The sequence below is a fragment of the Glycine soja genome, chromosome 18 (genome assembly GCF_004193775.1).
Source record: "Glycine soja cultivar W05 chromosome 18, ASM419377v2, whole genome shotgun sequence".
Classification (NCBI taxonomy): Eukaryota; Viridiplantae; Streptophyta; class Magnoliopsida; order Fabales; family Fabaceae; genus Glycine; species Glycine soja.
Genome location: NC_041019.1, coordinates 3476737 through 3483764, shown reverse-complemented (window position 1 = coordinate 3483764; position 7028 = coordinate 3476737). Strand labels below are relative to the sequence as shown.

Sequence of the window (7028 nt, the reverse complement as noted above, 5' to 3'; positions counted from 1 at the left end):
AAGCTGCATGTGTTAGAGTCTAAAAGTAAGAGACCAAGACAAGGCACCATAAGTTTATCAAGACAAAATTGAAAGCTACGTTTTCCTCTCCTATCTCCCTCACTCATTGTGTTTATGAACTGTGTGAAAAACACCTGCACTTCATACACATAACATGGTGAACAATTGGGGGCTAAGAAACCATGCATATATGCGATAGGCAACAACACTATATATGAAAATAGTGAGAAGAGTTTCTTTGGTCTTGTTTTCTAGTGAGGGCAAGACCTCATCAAAGCATTAAATTTCAAGTGTCTGATCTTAACCGTGTAGTCTATTGGTTAGGATTTAGGACTTAACCTGAATAAAAAAGGGGGAACATTAATTGTCATCAAGTGAATAATCATTGGACTGAATAGCCTTTTGTTGTGACATTAACAGTTTGGTTTGGACAGAATTTTTCGTAACAATATTTTAGGACCTATTTTGTTACATCATTTTCAACTTTAGTAGTTCTGGTCTAGTACTCCAAAATAACTTGTTTTGAGCTTTGAGTTTATCAACTCATTTTGCAATTTTTAACAGGACAACTTACAGATTGTTTTGTTAGGATTATCTTTAACTGAATATAAACTTTCAATTTCATCCCTAAAGTATTCCAAATATTAGAAATTATAATAAGTAATGCTCTTCTAAATACTAAAATCAAGTTAGTCCCTAAAGGTTAGTAAAATCTAAGTACTTATATAATTTTATTATTTTAGAGACTACACAAGAGAGTATAGGCAATACTTCAGAGATTAAACTGATGGTTTATTAGAGTTTTTAATAACTACAAGTCTCAAATTCTTGTGTTCCGATCAATTGGTGGAAACTGAAAATTTTAGCTCAAATTCTTGCATTCCGATGCATGATCAATCGGTAAGTGTTATTTATTGTGAAATCACAAACTATTGTCAATATGACTTTTAAAATAATCACCACAAAAATTAATAAATTTATCATACATCATAGATTATGATCGAATAACCGTCTAAATTTTTTTACATAATGTATAATATTTTTTCTCTTAAGATAAATAGATACTGTTTGTTAAACACAAAATATTTCGTCCATTTTTAAGTCCTGGGATTCAGAACTAGTTAGAAAAAATAAGCTATATTTAGTTCAATCTTTGTCATTGACTTTTCGTTCCTTTTCCTCTGTAGCTAGTAAGGCTGGAATGGACAATTGTATGAGCCTTTAGCCTTATTAGCCTAAATGGAAATATCGATCTAAAATTTTGGTTTAAGTAAATGAATTCCAAATGTTGTTTAAGAAGTAAGAGATTTCAGATTAGTGTGGTTTACTAATCATTATATTATATCTAACATTTTTTTTGTTTTATTCCACACGTTATAGTAGGGGAACCTTTTTTTTTTTACTTATATACCTATTTATGTTAGAACAGTTGAAGTGATCTCATTGGGGGACCATTTTGAAATTGGAAACTGTAATTTACTAACTGCAATGGGCATGGTGGAAAATGGAAATAACAGGTAAAATTCCTTTGTGATTTTGCCGGTACTCTAAACTAAACTTTCCCGTGACTTTCCTGTAGTACTGTTCTCAACATCTATGCCATTATTTAAGGTCGACTACGTTTCTCTTTCAAGTTCACATGAGAAAGCTAGCTAGCTTGCATAACTTTAATTTCATGCTGCAAAACCAACTCTATCAGTGTTCAGTAGTGCCCTTTGGTAGTGACTTCTCAGCTAGCTATTGCAATATAAACTATGCAAGGCTATTTTCCAAATGTCCAATAATTGGACCTATACTAAAATGAATTTTCTAGCTATAGCTAGTTTTTTTGTGCTATAAAATGAACATGAGATTCATGAAGATAGGTGTAGTGCGATGTCACAGTTGTACTTTTTCGTCTTCACTCGAAAAAAAAATTTATACTGTTCTAATAAGGGAAAAAGTGTTAAAAGCCCGTTCCTATCTGAGTGTGTGAGGCTTACTTTACAATTAATACGTATATTAATGTATGATAAAGTCACTAATAGGGATAGTATTAAAGTCCCTTCTTACATGTGTCTGATTGTGTACTTTTTAAGAGGGCCTGAATTCCATACGTGCCATGCATGTATTTGTGACGATCGTAGATTATAGTTTTGAATATTTGTCATTAGATTTTAGAAATTGATTTTAGTGCGTGAGTACGTGGGTTCTTGGTAATAGCGAACCGACTTCTTCATCGTTGGCTCTTCTTGTTTTCTCAACCTTCCTTAGTCCTACGAGAAATTTAAGTTATGCACTACAAACTTGAATTTAAAATGATGATATCATATAACTTCGGGTCATGCTATGACTATAATCCTCACTTTGTTTCAGGATACGTAACACATACCTTTCTCTTTCCTTATCATAAAATACTAGTAGTATATTCAAACTGGAACTGAATATAGTGATTGATACAGCAATAACTACAATGATTAAGGTTACACTTAAAGTTACAAAAGGGTTTAGCATTATTCTTTTAATTAAAAAGAAAAGGCAAAAAAAAGTTGCTTAGGATTAAGGAATCTTCGAAAAGTAAACACGACGAAGAACAGGAGAAAGAGAAAAAGAGGGTAGATTACCTATGATAGTTTTCTCTCTTTCTAATCTTAAGCACATAGACCTAATTTAATTTATATAACAATATAATATGGTGCTTTTTTAGGCACAATATAATATCGTGTCATCTGCTGCTTATAATATTGTTATATAACTTAAAAGAGATTTACGTAAGGTTAAGATAAGTGTCAATGAATGTAACAATAACGTTGTTAGATTTAATTTCTTTAAAATGATATTAAAAGTAAAATAAAAATTTGTAATCATTAAAAAATAATAATTAAAATTTATACAAGCAACTATTATAATCATTAACATCCGCTAGAATCAACCTATAAATATAAGGAATTAGAGCAATTTATATATGAAATTTTAGATTCAAACTTTAGTATTTTTTTATGAGAAAAAATCTTATTTGAATTGGATAGAATAAAACTCTCCTCCAATATTTAATTTTCAACTTGAAATTACTTGTTAAGTTTGCACATTTAGATTCAAATTTGAAATTACTTATTAAGTTTTTAAACACTACATAAGTTGATTCATGCACTTGGTCATTACAGACCTTGATTACAAACAACAAAAAATACAATAATCAATAACTATAATTTCTCACTTTTTGTTTTAAGATAAATCTTTTCTATCTATGACATTTGACCTCTTATCATATTTACAATAGATGTAACTTAGACAACATGAGTTAGTATAGATAAGAGGTTCATTGAGTCATGGTTTTGCTGTTATCTTTTGGTTGTGGTCTATTTATGTATACATTTGCATAAATATGGTATAACTAGTAAGCTTAGAACATGATCCTGTAATACGTATCTGGATCTAGTACTTCTTGTATCCTTCTAATAAAATTCTTTGCTGATAAAAAAAAAAGCACGATGAGCTTACGGGAAATAATTTGATTTTAATCCATGCATAATATTTTATAGGGGATGATGAGTTTTAAGAGTAGTTAAGTCTTAAATAAAAAATTAGTCTTATAGTTAGTTCAAACAATTGATTAAGAATAACTTATGATTCTATGGAACACTAAAAAATCTTAATTATGGTGATTGATTGAGAGAAAAAAACAAGGTTTCTCTATCAATTATTTTCCAAAAAGAATTAAATAGACCCCACAAGCTTGGCAGTAAAATATGAAGAGGAGCTTTTTTCTGTTTTATTCACCATAGATGACATGGCCATGGCGTGGGTATTTAAAGCAACTCCATGTCCAACCTCCAAGGTCCCCGATTCTCCACTCCTCCATTCCCAAGCAAAAGCCACCCATCATTTATATCACCAAATCAAATCAAATCTGCCATGACATACATGCACATATAATTCAGTATAACTAGCACAGCATGCATTAACTCAACTACTCACTCACTTACTCTCATCAACCTCGTACGTCAACCAAACCAAACCTACCTAGTCCTCAGTCCTCACAAAAGAAACTAATGGCCAAAACAAAACTAACCTTATTAATAATCTCCTTCTTCACCACTTTTTCTGTTGTTTGTCTCTCCTCCCCCGCGGATTTTTTCCTCTATGGCGGGTGCACGCAGCAGCGTTACACCTCGAACTCGCCCTACGAGTCTAACCTGAACTCGCTCCTGACCTCGCTGGTGAACTCGGCCACCTACTCTTCCTACAACAACCTCACCGTGGTGGGGTCCAGCCAGAGCGACGCCGTCTACGGCCTCTACCAGTGCCGCGGCGACCTCGCCATGCCTGACTGCGCCGCCTGCGTCTCCCGTGCCGTCTCCCGCGCCGGGCAGCTCTGCCCAGCAACGTGCGGCGGCGCGGTCCAGCTGGACGGCTGCTTCATCAAGTACGACAATGTCACATTCCTGGGTGTGGAGGACAAGACCGTCGTGCTGAAGCGGTGTGGGCCCTCGGTGGGATTCGGGCCGGTCGGGTCGGGTGAGAGGGATGCGGTGATGGGCGGGTTGGCCGGTTCGGGCGGGTATTTCCGGGTCGGCGGGTCGGGTGATGTGAAGGGTGTGGCGCAGTGTTGTGGGGATTTGAGTTTCGCCGAGTGTCAGGATTGTGTGGGGGATGCGATCCGACGGCTGAGGAGTGAGTGTGCTGCTGCGGATTATGGGGATGTGTTCTTGGGGAAGTGTTACGCTAGATTCTCCACCAATGGTGCACATGCTTACAATTACAACAAGGCCCATGGTAAGCCTTCACTTCTTAAACTAAGAACAATAACCTTAAAATAGAAAGATTTTGTGATTTTCTTAATAGAGGGTTAGGAAAACATTTTTTTAAGTATATTTCTTCTAATACACTTTCCTATTTCTTTTTTAAATTACAAAATTATGAGTGTGACTTGTGAATAAGAAGTGAAACACACAATAAAATATGATTTTCAAAAACTTTCAAAAGAGAGTATAGTATCATGACCCCTAATAAATTCCAGTTAATAATAAAGAGTGTATTAAAAAATGGTTGTATTTCTTATCTATGAATGTGTTTAGTTATATGTTATTTCCAAAAACTGAAAATAAGGATTGTTATGTTAATTACATAATTTTTTTTAAAAAAATAGAGGTTCATGTATGAACTATACACATCACATTCACATGAACACCCTTATTATTCATTTGTTTTTGAGTCACTTGTTAAAAACTTGGTCGAGGCTTAATCTTATTATATATTGCACTCAATATTCTTAAAATTAGGAGACAGGTTTAGTTTTAAATAATGATGCATGGACATTCCCATGTTATTTGATACTTAGAAAGAAAAAGAAACATAAGAAAAAAATGTTTTAACATTATATGTAATGGAAAAATAAAAAATAAAGATAAATGATGAATGTAAATGAAGAGTTTGAAATGCCGGAGTGTTTGTATATTATTATTATTATTTAATTTGTATTTCTTTATGAGATATTCACACTCATTCTCCATTATTATTATTAGAATAAATATAATATATATTGAAAGTGTAATTTTTTTATATTATTATCTAATCACAAATTATTATATATGATAATTTTTTTTTTATAATAATTAACTTAAAATCATATTAAAAATTTAATTAATTAATTATCATATAAAAACATTTTACACTCATTACATGTTTTTAAACTCTTATTACGATCTTCATTTCTGACATAATGAAAGAGAAAGCAAGTAGGAATTTATTTTAGCAAATAATAAAGTCATGCAGCTAATTCAGCTCTTTCTATTGGTGGCTCATGGTTAGCAGGAAAATCGGGCAATGAAGGTGAGAAGACATTTGCAATAATTGTTGGATTATTAGCAGGAGTAGCTATACTCATTATTTTCCTTGCTTTCCTGAGAAGGATTTGTGAGGGACACGGTAAATATACCACATTATTTTATTTTTCTCTTGTTTCGCATTTATTTAATTATATAATAAGAAAAATACAACAGATATGGCTGCACTGCACATTAACACGATTCTCTCTCTTTTTTTTCTTAATCTTTTCTCATGCAGGTAAATAAATTAATTTAAGCTTGTTAAAATCAGTGGCACCGCATGGCACAGCCGCTGATCAATTCTCAGCATTAATTCTAAATGGTTTGCTTTTGGGACCTCTTTTGCTTTCCTATTATTTTTTATTATCTTCACAACGTCTTTTTCTTTTTTCTTTTTGCCTCTTTCTTTATCCTTCCCTTTATTACAAACTTCAATTCAAAAGAGGACCTTGATGAGGATATCATATGGGAAAATAGTACACCATGGGACACAGTTGAATTCATAAGGCAAAAGCGAAAAGGAACAAAAGAGAGTTAAAAGATTCTGTTTTCCTCAATCCTCCCCACTTAACAAGTTGCATTGTCTCACCCCCTTTGCAAACAATTACTTATATCATTATTTGTTTTATTTTTTTTTAAAGTTGTATTATAAGATTTCCCACTTTGTTATCGTTAGTATTATAGTATATGCGGCCATGAACTTTTGGTTGGGTATATCTAATATAAAAGATTTTTCGTGTTATGCCGATTTTGGTGCCTAGCAAATACTTTGACATTTTACACAATAATTTTTGTTTTTTTCAAAGCTATCCGTGAATTCTTTGTGCTTGAGTTCTGCAGGGAAACTAAATCCATTATCTTTAAGGAACCCAAGTACTAAACTAGGGTTATTCTTAAAAAAAAGAGTACTAAACCAGGGATAATTAAGGAGGGAAATGAAAGAAAATTGAAGGGAGAAGATGGATTTATTATTGTTTTATGTGACATTTAATGAGGGAAAAAGAGAGTGAAAGAGAAAGAGAGGAGAATGCTTTCTTAATTTCTCCTTAAAAAATTAAGAATAAGAGACCATCAAGTTGTTGGTTTGATATAGGTTCAAGTCCTTTAAAACAAGTGATCAAAAAGTTCAAATCTTAATTCTTGTGTATGCAAAAAATTTGGTTGGTTGGGTGTATCTAACTTTTGTATCTTCAGATCCTTCAAAGAAAATTATTCTTGGTG

General features: G+C 32.8%; 1 protein-coding gene across 2 annotated transcripts; it reads left to right on the top strand.

The window, feature by feature from the left end:
- The first annotated feature begins 3767 nt into the window (after nt 1–3767).
- Nucleotides 3768–6552, top strand: LOC114395179 (plasmodesmata-located protein 7-like). 2 transcript variants are annotated; one of them, XM_028356893.1, is made up of 3 exons: nt 3768–4755; nt 5791–5907; nt 6046–6552. In XM_028356893.1, the coding sequence occupies exons 1-3, from the start codon at nt 4032–4034 to the stop codon at nt 6051–6053; spliced, it is 849 nt and encodes a 282-aa protein (XP_028212694.1). In that variant the 5' UTR covers nt 3768–4031; the 3' UTR covers nt 6054–6552. The 2 variants fall into 2 exon arrangements, with proteins under 2 accessions (XP_028212694.1, XP_028212695.1); XM_028356894.1 differs by having other exon boundaries at nt 3771–4755; nt 5794–5907.
- Nucleotides 6553–7028: the final 476 nt, after the last annotated feature.

Bases quoted from the DNA above. Each gene is read 5' to 3' on its own strand.
- LOC114395179 (XM_028356893.1), top strand. From the start codon at position 4,032: ATGGCCAAAACAAAACTAACCTTATTAATAATCTCCTTCTTCACCACT. The intron at 4,756-5,790 runs GTAAGCCTTCAC...GCTCATGGTTAG, and splicing joins CAATTACAACAAGGCCCATG to CAGGAAAATCGGGCAATGAA.